General features: G+C 33.1%; 1 protein-coding gene across 3 annotated transcripts in view; it reads left to right on the top strand.

Moving 5' to 3' along the window:
- Positions 1 to 17,867, top strand: part of LOC116413141 (centaurin-gamma-1A) — a 100,671-nt gene that overhangs the window by 69,302 nt on the left and 13,502 nt on the right. Inside the window, exons 1-4 of one of the 3 annotated variants that reach the window (XM_052903274.1) lie at positions 4,183 to 4,304; positions 5,496 to 5,637; positions 5,753 to 5,887; positions 7,149 to 7,273. In XM_052903274.1, the coding sequence (XP_052759234.1) occupies positions 5,583 to 5,637; positions 5,753 to 5,887; positions 7,149 to 7,273 (315 nt within the window). In that variant the 5' untranslated portion in view covers positions 4,183 to 4,304; positions 5,496 to 5,582. Of the gene's footprint in view, positions 1 to 4,182; positions 4,305 to 5,495; positions 5,638 to 5,752; positions 5,888 to 6,743; positions 7,024 to 7,148; positions 7,274 to 17,867 lie in introns of those variants that run through there. The other 2 variants (XM_052903273.1, XM_052903275.1) reach the window with 2 other exon arrangements.

The following is a 17,867-nucleotide window of genomic DNA, read 5'->3' as shown; positions in this document are numbered from 1 at the left end:
ACTAATATTAGTAGAGAATATAGTAGAGGTAGAGTTTGAATATGAGTGAAGGTATTTATTTATTATTTCTTAAGGATAAGAATATTAAAGTATATATATGCCATACATATTTCTAGAAATTATATATTAAAAATAATAGTTCGTTAAAAATAATGTACCTATCGCACTTTATATAATTGTAATATACTTAGGTAATTTATCTTTACTAGGTATTACATTATATTTTTATTAATCATTCCTTTTTGGGTTATTACAAAATTTTGATTCTATGAACCTTTTTAAATATGCTTACATATTAATTTCCAGGTAATAAGTTGACAATGATAACATTGTTTACCCTATTGAATGAATGATATTTTGGGTTGCTAATGTTGCCATGTTACATTGGAATAATTATTCCAAATTTAATCTAAAATAAAACAACAATTATTGTACTTACATTTTTTGTTATTTCTTAATAACTTTGATGGCCAATAACCATAATAATCGGATACTCATGAATTAGAACTAAAATATAAAGTTATTTCAGTTGTAATATAACAGATTTGTGAAAATTACGTATTAGGTGCTAGCAGCCGGATATAATTTAATCAGTAGATAGGGGGTTCTTTAATTAGGTCGTAATTTTGCTGTACGTTTTGTTTGTTAGGGGCCCCTGGCATTTGTTACGGTCTAAACGAAACACGACTATCGATTCACACTTTCTGCAACATTAAATTGTATTTTATAGTTGAAATAAAACTCCGACACGTGGTTACTTTAATTAATGTGACAAAATAAAACGACTGTTAATGTAAAATAATTATATTTTTTATTTCATAAGAATTAACTAGAACTTTCTTAGAATGGTGGTAATGATATCTGAGCTCAAATCTTGATATTCTGAATTGTGATTTGTAACCTGACTGTCTCAAAATGTTTCTTGTCTGTTTTTTTCTTCTTTTTAAACGATTTTGGCGATATAGTAGTTTCTTTGTTTTACCTTCTGATAGTTCAATTCAGTGACCAGTCAATACTAATAACAACTAGTTCTATTCCGTGTCTTTGCCCGCTTGAATTAGTATATAGAGTATTCTATATGTTAAATTGTTAAGCTGGGATATGTTTTATCTGTGTACCATTCAACCGTTAAAGCGTAATTGGCTAACAAACATTCAAACATCCAAATATGTTTACAAACTTTCACATTTATGGTCTTAGTGGGATTATTATTGGATTGTGTATATGAAGCTAAATGTTCTTTACGTTCTAATGTTATTAATGGCTTGCTACAATAGTTTATTCGTCATTGCTGACAAACAGATTTGACAAACTGACCGATACTTTTTAGACACATCGTTTGGTCACGTTTCTTTTGCTGTTTCAATAGGATCAAAGAAACTGTAGCCTCATTCATCTCAGTACTAACTATTGTACGTTTTGTCATGCATTTGTTGGTACTCTTTTTACCATGTTATGAAGCTCGTTTTGTGATCGATTCTAATTTATTCTTTTCACTGCTACGGATAAATGTACAGATAATTAACTGTATTTACAGTAACACAATAATATCGTTAATTTTAATTCAATGCTATATCTTTAATTTAGTTTAACATTCTTATTTAGATTGCTATTTACTATTTAATGTTATTATATATATATATATATATATATATATATATATATATATATATATATATGTACATTTGATATGTAAGTATTATTGTAGTCCCCATAAAACCTGTACTGAGAGACTAGTAAATTTTTTAACGAAATAAAAAAATTATAATACTTAAGTACTTAGATCGTTTTTATTAAATCTTATTTGATTATCAATCATTAAATAATGTGTATAAGATAATGAATGGTAGTAAGTGAAGAAACGATTATTATCAACATATCAAGAGTTAACTAATTATTTTATTTATGGTATCCACCGTAGTGAACGTATTCACAATATTGCTGCAAAAGTATCACAGTACAAAAACAAAGGTGGGTGAGAGTAACTTAGGAAAGGATCACGTCCTTATATCAGGTTACCTGCCTGGACATTCACGCTTCTATTTATGCTATTGTAAAAAAGAAACTACTCATAAGCATATAGGTAAGGCCCGCCCGACGTGCTTTGTTCAAGACGCACCCCAGCTTTGTGGGGGCACAACGAGAACCTGTTTCCGAGTACTTTTACAAGACAACAAAGGGTTTTAATTGTGTGCGGTGATATGCACTATCGTAATAAGTCTAAGAGTTATGTTAAAAGCGAAAATAATAAAAGGTTACTGTGTAATAGGTACGGTAGTTGCGTATTTTTGCAGTAACGAAATGTGTCATGTTAATGCAATACGATTACACCGGATGCTTTATCAAATTGTTCGCGGACGAACATAGTGTTATTTCTGATACAGTGCTCTCAAAAGATAACACAAGTGAAAACAAGCATTTTGATACTGTTTTTCAATATATTCGTAATTACAAATAGTACAAATTATGGTACAAAGATAACTTTATAATTTTTTTAGAATTGTAGTTTATGTACATACCTACAGTATATATGCAATACGAAACCAAAAGCGAAAGTTTATGATTTTTTCTTTTCGTTGTTCATTTGTTTATCAATTTGTGTGGTCAGGTTTCATTTAAAGACGACAGGAATGATTGATAATGAAATTCATGGTAATGAAAATTTTATAGTATACATTGAGTAAAATTGAAAACAAAACAAAAAATACCTAGCTTGGAAATAAATGTACAACACAAACGAAAGTGAGTATAGTTAGTTTCTAATATATTTGTAAATACTTAAAGCAATTTCGGTCTATATAAAATGGTATATATATTTTATTTGTTCTCTCAGTAATTAGTTTCGGTCGGTTTTGGCTTTCGCGTATTCGGATATGTACTCAACTGTATTGTAGGAAGGAAACGTAGATCAAATAATTACCCACATTCCAGGGAATACTAGAATATTAAACGGCCCATTCATTTCGAACGGTGACTGCACGCACTCTAGCCACGTTCGACTACTTCCTCGTTATTTTAATTCATGTCTATGTGCGCTTTTGTAATCGAAGATGAAAGTGTATTTTCTATATTTTATTACATTTTAATAGGTCTTTGTGTCTTTCATATCCTTTTATAGTTTTTATTCAAATAATCTTATTTTATATTTCTTATCTCAGCCTAAGTCTTTGAATGTTTCATAATCATGTTTTTATCATTTTAAAAATCATCATTTGCTTCATGCTTCTTAGGGAACGTAAAATCTTCATCCAGTAAACCACATCAGAGGTCTTTGTGTGAAAAGAAAGTGGCCTATAAACTCTTGACACCAAAAGGCACTACCCTTATATGCGTGTTTATAGTATAACAGTTACTTAAATGTAATCTGATGTATATTTTTTATTTGATATTTACTGTTCCATTAGATGAGTGATTATTATTTATCCTTGTTAAACCCATTCAGTGCGAGCTCAGGGCGTCTACGATCTCAAGGTCTGAGAAAGTTAAGTGCCCGTCGTCGAGCATTACCTTCTCAGTCCCTAAAGTCTGTTCTATAATACTCGTATTACGAAAGATTATTGTAACTGAAGTGTTGAACTAAGATGTAGCCTGTTGTCAACTACTATTATGTACAAAATATGACATACTTTTATCAGTAAAAAGAATTGTCGAATTTCAGAATTTTTTATCGTTCATCTGAAAGGGAATAAGTATTAGTATCTTAGAATCATATTTAAGGACACTGGGACAATTTAGCAAATTTTTAATGTTTGTATAAATTCACTTAAGGTTTTAGGTAAAGAACAATATTTGAAATTTCACAGGATAGTGTATCCAATAATTTGTTATGAAAATATAAGTTTATAATAATGAAACATCTATTAATTTTTGACCAGTTAAAGACTTCGGTTCGGAATTAGAAGTTGAGAGTTTGTAGATTTTAGTTTGTTGAAACAATTCGTAAACAAAATAGGTAATCTCTGTTATCGATTACTATAGTTCTAATTTTAGTTATTATAGATATTCATGCATATCAGATATTATACACAAGAATAGACTCACTATATTGCAGGCTTCTATATGAACACAGTGCATTTATTTCTGTCTCTTTCAAAAGTGCAAAGTTAGGGGGTGTGAGCGAGATGGAAATTCCGAAAGGTTTCGCCGCCTAACCCAGAAGACGCCCGCCCGCCCAGTTGGCACCGGTGAGCTGCCCTGAGCACCCACGTTACTGTATCAAATTATTTATTTCTGAAATATATATTCTAATACTTTTGCCACGTAATCTGTTATTGTATGTTTTTATATAATACACAAATCGATAGGTAAGTTTCTAGCTGGTTCATCTTTATACTTTTATATTATTTACTAGTTATTGGAAGATAGTAAAAATCAACTGTTTTTCGTTTTTGTCTTGTTATAGTGCTTTTAAAGGTTACATTTTGAATACGTGTTGCATGATAACTAAAATATTGAAAGTAAGTTAGATTATAAATTGTTTAATTTTATTGTTTCTCAAATAAAAAGTGTTTTTATCAAATGTGTTCGAACGAATTATTTAAAACAATTTATTTCATGCATCGTCTAATGTATTTCAATAAATTTGCGTGTAGGGTGTAACAGTAAACTTTACGTCAACATTTCACGGTTACGATTATATTACAACATGCAATTTAGTAACTAACATATGATTTTGTTTAGTTTACACATTATATTGTGTATATATATAATTACGCTTCTGTATTAAGTATCTATATGATTACCACGTATGTACTTATGATGCAATGCCATTATTAAAAAATCGTATAACATCAAATGAACATAACGTATATTTTTTTTTGTTATTTTTGAAATACTAGATTGTTTAGTTTCGCTTTTTTGGAAGTGTTTATTGATATACTTTTTGTTTAATTTTAATTCTCTTTCTTGCTTATGAAGCTTCAAAGAATTGGTTACGCTATCTAAAGATTATTTCCCTTTTACCACACTGGCAGTCTGATGGCGGATGTCGCCTCTCATTGCATCAATTGTTGTTCAGAGAAAAGGGTGACACCCTCCTACGCACGTAGATACCCTTATTCATCTGGAAACTCAGCCTGTTACACACTTTATAAAAATCTTTTGCTGTACTTTTTATTATAGTTTATTTGAACGAATATAAGCACGTATGTGTTCTTGTGCTTCAATTTGTTTATTATAATAGTATTTTAATAGTAATTAATAAACGTCATTATTGTTCGGGTTATCTACTATCTTAATTATTTAATTTAGTTGGCATACCGACTGTGTTGTGTAACCCTTCTATTCTAAACCCTCGTGACTGCAAGCAAGTTCCCCTCGTAATTATAATACCTTTAAAAGAAGGGTGCGGTTTTTTGCCACACAACATTGCAAAATATACAAGGCTTATCGTTTACAAAGGTATATCAATTTTGGTAACCTTGAAAGTATTATCGTGCTAGGTATATTTATAGTGGTTTATTATTTTGATTAATTTTCCTTTTTTCTTGTTCCAGTTCACCGCCTGGGTCGATGCCGTAATCTTCGTGTTCAGTCTTGACAACGAAATCAGCTACAATACTGTTTCAAATTACTTCAATAAAATGTCCCATTATAGGAATTCAGCGGAAATTCCAATCATATTGGTTGGCACTCAAGGTAATTCTCTTTTACATTTAAATGAATTCAATGTTTAAAAGGCATCAACAATTTGTATTAGTCTAAAATGAGCGTAATAGTTAATTTTCTATCAAATGATTGGTTGCTATTCCAGATGCCATAAGTGAAAGTAGTCCACGCGTTGTGGACGATAACCGCGCTCGCAAGTTGTCTAACGAACTGCGAAGATGTTCCTACTATGAGACATGTGCTACGTACGGCTTGAACGTGGAGCGGGTTTTTCAAGATGGTAAGTAGACATAAAATGATAGCAAGACCACTTTTATCTATGTTATATTATCACGACTAATCTGTAATTGATTTTTGTTATTTACATTGATTTACAATATTCATTATAGTTATTCACCAATATCGAAGAAGATCAGAATTAGAATCTTGGATTTTTTATGGGATGATAATGGAATGATAACAACGCCTGTACTGTCGGTATATGTTATCGGGGCGCCAGTGAGATATGATAGAGATATGATTTTTCTATTTACATTGCGCTGCTAGGTAATATAATACAATAAAATCATAGAGGTTCTTGACGTTTAAAGGGGTAATCTGTTATTATTTACATTTCTTTTTATTTTTACGAAAAGTAATAATTTAATATTTTTAGGTGTACCTAATTAAAATTTCATAATACCTATCATCATTAGAATAAAATAAATGCGGTATGTGTTAGGTAATTATGCAATCGGTTTGTTTGTATAATTAGTAAATATATAATTCTTTACTTACACAACTTTTTGCTTTATAAAAATATTTTAATCAATATCTACTATTTTTTGTAAATTTAAAAGTGTATGAGAATGTATAATCACAACAAAACCCATATTTGCAAAACACGATTGCAAAATTGGCAAAAATACGTATTGTCGCCTAATAAACACACAAAAAATACAAGCAAATTGAGATCCTTTTGAAGACAAACATAATTACTTAAATATTTTAGAAACTAACGTTGTAAATGACATTACATAATATAATGGTAATTCTTTTTATTGCTATTGACTCGCGTGCCTCATGATGAGATAGTGAATAGGCCTGTATAGATAGTTCAGTATACTAGTTGATCTTGTTTCGACGCGGGCGGGGAATTCTAGCGCGAACAGTGGTAACACCGGCCCCCAGCTGCGCGGTCGTTCGTTTCGTTCATTCCATTCGCTTTGTTTACATTTTTTTGACGATAAACGCTCCTTTTCGTTTAATTCGTTTTTCGTATTTAGAGGAATTTTCGAATTCTGAATGGAGAAATGGATAAAACACTCATTTTTAAGACTAACATGTCACCGATAGGTAGTCTGAGACGCCGGAGTACTTGTTACAATATACAGAGAGCCGAAGAACGCGATCGTCGAAAATCAGCAAAATTCGAATGTGCGTGAATATTTTTTTCAATTTACCGTTTCGACGTGTTCCTTTTGCGATGTATTTTCGCTAACGGAAATCGTTTTGTTATTGGGTGTTTGTGCGGTGTTTTAAAATAGTGTATTGTGTTGCAGCATGCCAGAAAATCGTCGGCACACGGTTGTCGGCGTCGTCGCAGTGTTTATCTGGCTCTAGGCCGGTAACTCCACAGCCCCTAGCTAACTCTCCAAGCCACAACCATTCTTCATTTCTTTATAAGGTAAGATCGCTTTTTTATTTATTAAATATAGGGCCACTCACACTATGGTAACAAATAATTGTATAATTGTACAACCTACATTTTTTATCAATAATAAAGCACTATATAATAGTAAAAAAATAGGAAACTCAAAATAAAATCCTATATTAACCCACCTGACCTGAATGGTGATAGTTTGTTATATCCTCTTATGGGGAGAGACTTGTCCCCAACAGTAGTGTGTTATGGGAATATTAAGGATTGTATTAGATAGTGAGATAAAAAAATCAACAGACATTTCAAGGGACTTGACAGCACGAAAGTATAATGAAAAAAAATGTGTGAAGTGTAAACATAAAAGAGGTTTAGTTTCTAATAGGGTTTTTAGGATATGTTAGGATCATTCACCTTCACCGTGTTGATATCAAACTAAAATATTTAAAATGAAACTACTAAGGGAATCCACTGACCAAATTATTTAATGTCCATAAAATACAGATAATAATGTTATTTTAGGTTCAAAATAATAGTATTTGAAATAGTAAGTTACTTACAGTCCTATAAATAAATTTTTGTAGGATAGTTTTGTTCTCGGATAGAGTTTTCAAATAGAATTTGTATTCACAGTTGTATGTACACCTCATTAGGTCAAATTTGCCATAAATTGGCAAGAATAGTTTCATATGTGTGTGTTCAGTTACACTACTTTCCCCATGAATAAATTCAAGCTGTAGGTATATTTTTGACACCAATTCTAACATTCCAAATTTAGTGCACAACTGTTTATTCAGATGTAAATATTTTTTTTTTGTAAATTACACATATTTATTGGTGGAATAAAGTTATAAAAATATATTTCTTTATAAAACCATTGTGTATATTAAACTGAGCACTTAATTATAGTTAATAGAGCTTAATGAAAATGTAATCTGATTAAAAACTGACCCGATTGTAAGACAGTCTGCTCATTTATTTATTTATTTATTTATAGCAAGGCAACAGATTACAAATTAATACATTTATAAAATAAATATTACATAAAACGGCATTAAATTTGCACTCCAATAACTGCTCTGCTTAACATTTGATGTTATATACATTAAAAGAAAGAATCATATTCGATTATAATACAAATAGTTTTTTTTTTTTATTTATTTTATTTATAGTTATTACAATTTATTTTAATTAAAAAGTATTACAATAATGTTTTAATCAAAAAATAAATTAAATAAATAATCAGTCATATTTATGATGCATACTCGACCCAAAGGTCCCCATGACACTTGTGGCATTTTTTTTTAAATTATATGATTTGACTGTTTTCATTAATTTATTTTATTAATTTCTGGGCTTTTTTTATACCACTGAGGTGGCAAACAATCATACAGCCCTCCTGATGGTAAGTGGTTACCGTAGCCTATGAATACCTGCAATACCAGAGGTATTACGTGTGTGTTGCCGACCCTGAAGAAACCTCTTTATCCCCCTTTTGAAGAACCCCATGCTGTAGTCTCTTGGGAAAACCTCGGCAGGGAGCTCACTCCATAACCTGGGCTTATTTCTTTATAACAGTTTGTAGTAAGGGTGGGTAATATAGGTACAATATCCCTTTAAACTTAATCTTGCTGATTACTCTGTTTGAGTCATAGATTGTTTTTTGCTCTTCTATTACAATAAATTGTTTGATATAGTAATATTTTATTTATATTTGTATTTATTTATTATATGTATATATTTATTTTGTATATATTAGTCTAATTATATGATTTTTCTCTATTCAAAAATGTATATGTGTTTCTCGGTTTGCCCAATGGTTGACTGGTAGAGAACACCATGCAGTGTGAAGTCCGATTAATGTACATATAATTTTAATGTTCATTAAAGTTTAAATACATAAATAAAATATTTATATACATATAGGTCTGATATTTGACTGATAGGGACAATATTGAAATGGGTGATGACCATTTTTCTAACATCAATGTCTAAAATAACCCAATATATTTATTTTGGCACAGTACCACAATTGCCCATGCCTAGTTTGAAGGATGGAAAATAGCAGCAAAATTACAGGGCAAGGAGGCATAACACCTTCGTCCTCAGGAATGGCAACAATGAAGGATACCATGGACATAATAGTGTTTTTTGTTATGTCCCTGTACTGTTCGTGTCTATAGGTGATTGTTACTACTTTCCATCAGGTGGGCCTTTAGTTTGTTTCATAGCCGTACCTGGGGGGGCATTGAGGGGCAATGCCCTACCTTAAAAGGACCAGTGCCCTACATTAAAATGAAAGGCCTCAAGAAAATTAGACAGATTCACTTTTTCTAAATCGCTTAATTATGACTTCTGCCCTACCAAAAAGTTATTTTGCCCTGCCTTATACATGGGTCTAGCTTATGGCCTTGATTTGTTTGCCATTCAAAGTATAATAAAAAAAATAACGTGGATCCTTTTATATATCTTTTAGTAACAAGTGATTAGTAAAACTCGACATACCTACTGGTCGACTGCAATTTCCTCTTTTTTGTTTTAGTTTTACGAATGTCATAAATAATGTATTAGTGTATAAGTTTTCAATGGGTGCTCATCTTTTCAATGCAAATACATGGTGCAAACAATCCAACAATGTCTAATGCATAGATAGCATATGGAGCATATTCCTTTTTAAAAGGCCGTCAGCACACCTGCAATGTCGTAGGTGTTGTAGGTGACCATGGGCGGCGTTAGTCACTTACCATCAGGTGAGCCGCATGCTCGTTTGCCCCCTGTGTTGTAAAAAAAAATGCGTGTTATAATACTTATGCAGTGAGCTATTTTATTAGTGCTTTTTGATAATGGGTGAGAATGGAATGGTAACTCTGGCTGTGCTATCGGTATATGCTGGCAGGATACCAGTGAGATATGATAAATAGATAGATAGTCTTTATCACTTTTAATTTAATTTATTAAAAAAAAAATCGTTTTGCTGGTAATAGGAGCCGCCTCAGCTGTTGCTATGTATGCACACCTCCAGCGAGATGTACCTATATAGCGCTGATTTTCAGGTGGCTCCTTAACTCATTTAGCTTTAGCATGCGTGCGGATCGCCAATCTCCATTTCTCGGATGGGCGACTCGATACACTTAACAATAAATAAATAAAAAATTATAATCAAAGCTAAAAAAAAACAAACAATTTTTTTTTCTTTTTCTAGTCTGCTAATTGGCAATCTGTCCTTATAGAACAATAATACAATCTGCTGTTTGGATGTCAGGTTTAAATCTTGTTAGAATATGATGAGGCCAATCTATTAACCAGCTTTCAGTCTCTGTAAATCTTTCTACCAATCCTTGGATGCTGTGTCTTTTTAATTGAGAGAAAGTAATGCTTCCCGATCCCTGTAATTGAGCGGCCAATTCATTTCTATGGCTGTTCAATATGGACTGATAGTTTTTGCTGAATGTCTCGATTTCCTGTTTTATCGTTTTCAGTTTGGTGTCCCCGTATACATAAATTTATTACTTATATATTGTGGTATATTAAGCATGTTTCTTATTGTCTTACTTTGGAACCTTTCCAGTATTTCTATATTGCTGTTACTAGCTGAGCCCCAAAGCTGTATGCTATATGTCCAAATAGGTTCGATGATGGTTTTGTATATGGTCTTTAAAAAAACAAACTAGATGAGGACAAATGCAGGTCAGTTAGACTATCATGATGAAGTTCACAAGAATTAACCATGATGATTTCTATGGAGGTCAATCTGATAAAGTATATTGCTAGCAATAAGGCTGTTAGGTCCCATTAATAATAATTCCTTTCCCCCTATTTGGTACTGTTGTGCATATTTCAGTTGACAGGTCATATGTAGTCTGTCCATCACATGCTTCTCTGCCTGCCTCATAAGGAATTGGCATGAAGCCTTGAATATTATACATTGGAATCTAATTTACTTATTATATATGTTTAAATTTTAATGCACAAATATAAATAAGTGTACATATAGTGGACTAATTCTATTTAATTTTTGATGAATTTATCACAATGGGTCAACTGATTTATTTATTTATTTTATATATTAACAGTCTGTTATTTAAAAAAATAATATTGAATAACAGATTTTTAATATATTCGAAATAGATATTCGACCAATATGGGTGATATCGAAATGGGTGGGATCTTTTTCCTTATCAATGTACAGAGGAACCCGATATATAGATTTTTTTTTATACAACTTAGAATGGCAAACAAGCTGACTGTCCACCTGATGGAAAGTGGCAACCGTTGTACCATGGACACAACAGAGTACACTGTTTCGCCCATGATACCCCCCATGCGTTGCCATTCCTGAGGACCCAGATGTTATTCCTCTGTACCCTGTAAATTCACGCCATATCCCACAGTTCAAACCGAAACACAGCTATGTAAACGCAACTGCTTCACGGTTGAAACACGAATGGGACAGAGGTACCCAAGCAATCGACTTGTATAAAGTCTCCCTTTGGTAAATAAGATATTATATCGGTATCCATATAACCCATGCCTAATCCTTAATCCATGATTAATTGTGAATTTAATTTCTATTTTCCAATCAACTAAAAAAATATAATTTTTATTTATAGTATAAAACCTTATAACACTAAGTAAGTGTATATTTTTTTTTCGTCGAGTTTTTAATTGTACCTATTGTAATTTTTCCTGTTCAGGTTTCTATTTTTTTCTCATTGTTCAGTGAAGAAATCGTTCAAGTGATGTAATTTCGTGGCCTTGTGTTGGAAAATGATCCAATAATCTTAGTTTTTTTTTTCTAGTTGGATAGAAAAGTCTGTTTTATATATTTATCTAGTGAATTGGAACTTTAATTAATTAGAGATTTATTTTTGTTGATCATTTGTATTATCTATATTTTTATATTTGATCTGTGTAGATTATTCATTAAGATTATATTATATATATAATAAAAACTATTGAGGTCGGAAAGGAAGAAATTTTGAGACGCGATAAGCTTATTAACATCATAATAGAAGGCAAGGTAGAAGACAAGAAGGGTAGGGGGGACACTAAAGCATAGTTACATTAAGAAAAAAGTGGGTGTCGTGATGTGAAGAAGTACTGAAAATCGTAGTGAGTGGCAAGAGCTCCACCGACAAGAGCACAGCTCTTAAATATATATATATAATGTGTGATAATGGAATGGTACGCTACTCCTACTATATCCTACTATAATATACTATATACTCCTACTATAGCCTACGCTATCGGTATACGCTGGCGAGGCACCAGTGATGGATGATAGGTGACGATGAAAAAGCAGGTCAGTTAGCCAATCGTGACGAATTTCACTAGAATTAATCACGATAGTTTCCAGGGGGAACCGCGTGGAGGTCGACCTGATAGGGTGTATTGCTAGTTATAGGGAAATCAGGCCCCATTACTAAGAATCCCTTTCCACCCATACAACCGCTTCAATAACTTCAGAGACAAACGAACAAACCTTACAAATTTACAACATTATTGGAGAAGTATAGATTCTGAACAGGTTAATATGTGAGGACAATAAAGTGTATTTTTTTTATACCACTGAGGTGGCAAACAAGCATACGGCCCACCTGATGCGCCTGCAATACCAGGAGTATTACGCCCGCGTTGTCAACCCTAAAGAAACCTCTTAGCCCTAAATTTTGAAGAATCTCATACTGTAGTCTCTTGGAAAACCTCAGCAGGGAGCTCTATCCATAACCTGAGTGTTCATGGGAGAAAACATCTCTGAAATCGCGTTGTACGCGACCACCTAGGCAGTAGTGTATGACGGTAAACTCTCTGTCGATGGCAAGCAGTATGATGGTAGAAAGGTAGTGAGATGGTAGACTATCTGTTTTTTAAATTAAGGAAAATGCTTAGAATCTATCTGTATATGCTGAAGTGGTATTGGTGAGGAATGATGAGTGAATGGCTTGTCGTGAGATATTCACAAGAAATCGTGGTTCCCAGGAGGACCGCGTTTATGTCGACCAGAAAGGATATAACGCTAGTGATGGCGCCACTAGTCTATTTTACTAACATTCACTACTCTCATGTTTGTATTATAATTATCTACTTTAAAGTCTCTAGACTTAAATAGACATTATTTTGCCTTTTATTGAATAGAGGAAGTAAGTATGTGTGGGTAGTAGTTAACTATCTAATTTAACAAAACCAAATATGTGAATGGAGACCAAGGCTGGTTAATTGATGCGATCGAAGGTTACATATGCCATTGGTATTGGTATGGTTGTAAGAATAATTAGATTGGCTAGATGTGACATTCATGTAGTTTGTGAATGATGCAATGGCGTTAAGATGTACTCTCCTCGTCAGATTCTGCGTAGCCTGCAATGGTTGCACAAATTTATTCGCATTTGTAAAATGGTTTTGTGATATGATAGATAATTTATTTACATTACTTACAGCACACAAATTACAATAAAAAAAAAAAAAAAACATACACATAATACACAGTACAAGAGATAAAAGAATGAAAATAAAAAAGCACAAATAAAAAAAAAACAAAATATATAAACAAACAATCTCCTTTCTTTCCCTTCCTTCATGCGTGTGCCATAGTAACACAAAATGGTCACAACTCAGTTTATTGCTTTGCCCTTAAAAGAGCAAAACACTGATATTCTGCTGTGGCCAAGAGTCAGTCGCGAAACTCCTCATTAAAAATAACAATAAAAAGAAATATAAATAAACTGCATTGTATGTGTCCATTACATTCGCCTTCATTTATATCATGGTATCATGAGATTCATGCGATACACGTGCGCGTGAACGAGATGCCCGCTCTCACTGCTGTCTGTTGATGCCAGCCCTGACTGAATGGGACGCGAATTGGACGCAAAAGTTATTATTATTGAATTATGGGAGTGAGAGTTCGGTTACTTCTATCTATATATTTAATCTTATGGTATAAGTATTACAAAAGATTTCCAATGGCTCTGTATATCCCATGTGGGTGTCATTGACTATTGACTTGCGTTTAGTGTCATTATCGTCTTATCAATCATTCACATCTAATTTTTTTTATTCTCACGGATATTTACTTATAGGAGGTATTAGCCGATTGGTATACTTCGACTGTTGACCTCAAAATTTATACGGTCCAATTGGATAAACTTGGGGGGGGGGAAGGGATTGTTAGTAATGGAGACTGAGAATCCCATTGCTAGCAATATACCCAACCAGGTCGACCTCCTCGCGGTTCTCCCTGGAAACTATCATGGTTAATTCCTGATGAATTCATCAAGATGAGTTAACTGACCTGTTTTCATTCTCATCTATCACCCTTCACTGGTGCTCCGCCAGCGTATCCCGTTAGCGCAGGCGGGGTTACCATACCATTTTTACCCATCAAAAAATAAATCGAGCGACGGCGATGGGCTCGCCCTCTGTCATGATAGATCTAATATTAAGCTGTTAAAAATGAAGGAATATAATGACGTCAATGTCTCTGACTACTTCATCAGTTATTATGGTCGTGAGCATATTTTATTTATTTTTATTTAACGTACAAGTTAGGTTGCTTAGTACATAATAGGCTTTCACTTCTGATTTTTCCTGTTTTCAATATTGGTTAAACCTATTATAAATAAAGAAATACAATGTGACAACCCTAATGATTAGTGGACACGAGTATGTTAGTGAAAGTTATTAATTTTAAATAAGTTTTCACCTCTATACCTATGTAATCGGTTGTCTTATAGGCCATTAAATATTCTGACACGAATTTATTGTCTACGCATAATTTGTGAATATATAAAATTGTAAAACAACCATAAGGTAATGTGGATTAGCTTGTATATTTTTTTATGATTACAACTTGTTTTAGTATGATAACGTCGCCCTTGTTCGCTTTGTTTTTATGTGTAATTAAAAATATACAGTATGTTTTTTTATTTTATACAACTTAGAATGGCAAACAAGCTAACGGTCCACCTGATGGAAAGTGGTAACCGTCGCCTATAGACATGAGCAGTACCATGGATATAACAGAGTATACTGTCTCGCCCATGATACCCCCCCCCCCCCCATGCGTTGCCATTCCTGAGGACTCAGATGTTATTCCTCTGTACCCAGTAAATTCACGCCATATCCCACCCTTCAAACCGAAACACAGTCATGCAAACACAGCTGCTTCACGGTTGAAACACGAATGGGACAGAGGTGCCCAAGCAATCGACTTTTATACAAAGTCTCCCTCTGGTATGTATATACATATAGCCTGTTATAATAAAACTTAACGAAAATGTAACCGAGTTTTAATGAAAGTGTGATAGAAATATTCTCTAAATGAAATTAGTAAGAAATGGAAACAATCAAGTAATCAACGCGCGCGTAATGCTCCTAGTATTGCAGACGTTCATAAGCTACGGTAACTGCTTACCATTTGTTTAATGGATGGTAATGGAGTGATTACCCCGCCTGCGCTAACGGTGTACACTGGTGGGGCACCAGTGAGGGATGATAGATGATGATGAAGCAGGTCGCTTGGCCTATTGTGACGAATTCAATAATAAATCAATCACGATGGTTCTTAGGGAGAACCGCGTGGAGGTCGACCTAATAGAGTATATTGCTACTAATGGAATTTTTAATCTCCTTTACTGACAATCCCTTCTCGCTTACTATTAGGTGGATTGTGTGCTTTTTTCCACCTCAAGTTGGGTCAATTGTTTATTTACATTTTCATTAAATTTTTTTTAAATTTTTTCTCTACGTAGACATCAAATTAGTGATAGGTCGATAAAGAAAATAAATATCAAATCTTAACTTATTTATATCATTATTTTTTTTTTTCGAAATTCGTCGTACGCATGCACGACGATGTCGGAGAATCCTCTCAGGTAGACATTTCATAAAAACAATCTATATTTTCAAGAACCAACTGGTTTGGCCGTTTCGCTATTTGGTCCCACTATAGAATAGGTCCTCCCTTCCTTTTCCGCGGATATAAGAGAGGGCTAAGAGGACTTAATGGTCGAGGAATGGGCAGCAGTGTCCTTCTTGAAAATACACAAAATTCTGTGGTTGCCAACCCGCATGCCAAACGCGGGAACTACTGGCAAAGGGATTTACGTTAGTAATGACAGATTGAAATGATAATGATGATAAACCGTTGCTAAGTTTTTGATCAACCAGGTTCTGTTATTACTTCTTTCTCGCCGGAAACTATCATGGTTAATGGTCTTGATGGATTCATCAATGAGCTATCAAATGGTCTGTTTTCATTGTCTTAGTTACAGTGACGTCGACTCATCGTTTGTTATATTAGTATATATGTATATCTCAATAGACAATGAGCTATCAAATGGAGACTAAAATCCCATTTCCCAACCAGAATGTTAGTTACAGTGACGCTATCATGGTTAAAATTCAAACAACTGACTCATTCTCATCGATTTATTATATTAGTATATATGTATATCTAATAGACAAGTTATGTAATTGGCGCCAGTGAGTTAATGCGGATAGGTTTAAAAAAATTTTTGAATTAATTTGTCATGTAAATATTTCCGCTTTTTATTATTAAAAGGTCATTAAAGCTCGCGGACTACTCTTTTGTCACTTTCTATTTATATTACGTATATATACCTACTAATCACCATAGATATTTCAATCTGCTGATTAACATTTGTTACGGCCATACTTGTTGGTTTTTCAGTATGATTATGTTATTAAAAATAATGGATTGTGTTCTGGAGACCTCTTGAATATGATGCCTATAGCCACCTTTCACCGTCGTACCGCTCGTCATCGCCAGGGAATCCATCCCCACATCTTGGAATCGAAATGTTTACTCACTTATTTGATTGTATGAATTTAGTTGTTAATTTTCAATTATCATACATGACTCGAACAAAGTATTTATCTAACTTTATCTAATGAAATGAAATGAAATTTATAAGCTAGTAACATTGTAGATAAGATGTTGCATTTGTCAAGTTTCCTGGATAAAAGGTCCATAAAAGGAAGATTTTATGAATTAGAAAATTTAACTAGAGCAGTATTTTTGTGTGTTTGTTTATTGTATCAAAACGATACGCGGTATCTGATAACAATCTGATATCACACTGCACTAACATTCGTATATATTGCACAAAGGGAAATTGTTATTTTGGAAATAATACTTATTTGTCATCAGTACTAATACTGTATTTTTTTTTCTTTATTTGTCATTATTCTAGAAAATGCTATATAATACTATATTACTTTGTAGTTTTTAAAAGAGACAGGGAGACTGTACAAAAATCGTTTGCTTGGGCATCTCTGTCCCATTCGTGTTTCTAGCGTGAAGCAGTTGTGTTTGCATGGCTGTGTTTCGGTTTAAAGGGTGGGATATAGTAGTGAATTTACAGGGTACAGAGGAATAACACCTGCGTCCTCAGGAATGGCAACGCATTATCATGGGCGATACAATATACTTTGTTATGTCCATGGTACTGCTCTACTGTACTCTACTGTCTATAGGGGATGGTTACCACTTTCCATCAGGTGGGCCGTCAGCTTGTTTGTCATTCTAAGTTGCATAAAAAAACAGTTCTTAAAAGAATGTAAACATGTTTCTGGTATGTTTCATTATGTCTCTATCATA

This window comes from Galleria mellonella, unplaced genomic scaffold (assembly GCF_026898425.1).
Source record: "Galleria mellonella isolate WM207_F2 unplaced genomic scaffold, CSIRO_AGI_GalMel_v1 utg1386, whole genome shotgun sequence".
NCBI classification, from domain to species: domain Eukaryota; kingdom Metazoa; phylum Arthropoda; class Insecta; order Lepidoptera; family Pyralidae; genus Galleria; species Galleria mellonella.
This window is presented reverse-complemented; position numbering and strand designations above follow the sequence as displayed.